The sequence below is a fragment of the Aplysia californica genome, unplaced genomic scaffold, assembly GCF_000002075.1.
Source record: "Aplysia californica isolate F4 #8 unplaced genomic scaffold, AplCal3.0 scaffold00985, whole genome shotgun sequence".
Lineage (NCBI taxonomy): Eukaryota > Metazoa > Mollusca > Gastropoda > Aplysiida > Aplysiidae > Aplysia > Aplysia californica.
In genome coordinates this window covers 98109-99109 of record NW_004798255.1, presented here as the reverse complement: position 1 = coordinate 99109, position 1001 = coordinate 98109, and the positions used below count along the sequence as shown (strand labels likewise).

The 1001-nt window shown below is 40.1% G+C and overlaps 1 protein-coding gene across 1 annotated transcript in view; it reads left to right on the top strand.

The window, feature by feature from the left end:
• The window catches only part of LOC101852739 (Golgi apparatus protein 1), a gene marked incomplete in the record, with an annotated part of 47933 nt that overhangs the window by 35402 nt on the left and 11530 nt on the right, over nucleotides 1-1001 (top strand). Inside the window, 1 exon segment of the mRNA XM_013089565.2 lies at nucleotides 539-640. Within this exon segment, the coding sequence (XP_012945019.1) occupies nucleotides 539-640 (102 nt within the window).

The following is a 1001-nucleotide window of genomic DNA, read 5'->3' as shown; positions in this document are numbered from 1 at the left end:
GAGGAGGGATGTTTTCTTTTCTACTTTCTTCAAGCTGACCTTTTTGTTTTTAGTATGGCTGTAGACTGGTATGAGAACTGAAGGCCAAACACCATGTATATCATAGTGTTTTCAGTGACAGTGTTTTCTAATCTGGTTTAATGGTAGTAGATTCAACTTCGTTGGATGTGCAGGTGGCTGAAGGTACCTTCAATAGTCTTACTTTTCTCTGTATGTGCATTGTTTCTGTCTGAATGTCTTTTATCTCCCAGCACTTGTTGACCATTAGTTAACTTACTTTACTTTGAGTACATTGTTATTAAAGTGATACAAAATAAGCAGATGGCTTGAGAGTGCTTCTGGTAGGTCCTGCTTCGTCTCTTTTTCTCTGTCGTTTCTGTCTGTCTGCCTTTTTTTTTTCTCAGCACAAAATGAACATTATTATGTCAGTGTGCTCCAATTTACTTAAACAAAGGAATTCTGTAGTATTGAAGATGTGGTGCGACAGGCAAAGACAAGTGACAGATAAGAGTAAGACCTCACGTGGGACTTTCTGCAGGTTCTCACCAAGGACTGTGAGCACGAGGTTCGGTCGAGGATCAAAGAGGCTGCGATTGACATCAATCTCAACCCCGTGGTGATGAAGATGTGCAAAGAAGACGTGAGTAGTTACATTTACTGAGCACTGGTGGAAGAAATTATATTGATGATAACAGTAATGATAATGATAAAAATAGTCATGAAAATAATAATCGTAGTGCTAATGATACTGGTACTGACCATAATCATTGTAGGAGTACATAAAATTATTTTCCTCTGTGCTACCAAAGATAGTGAATAACAAGATGGGCCACTCAGCCAAAAAAGTGTCCGCAGGAAGTATGCTCTTTGCTTCAGATGGCGCTGCAGTCTGTTTTGAAGCTCTCTTTCGTTTTTCCAGAAAAAGAATAGGAATAGCACCTCCTTGCGTGCGCAGATCGACTGCTGTTCATCAGCACTTCGAGTACGTTCAGTGCGGAGTT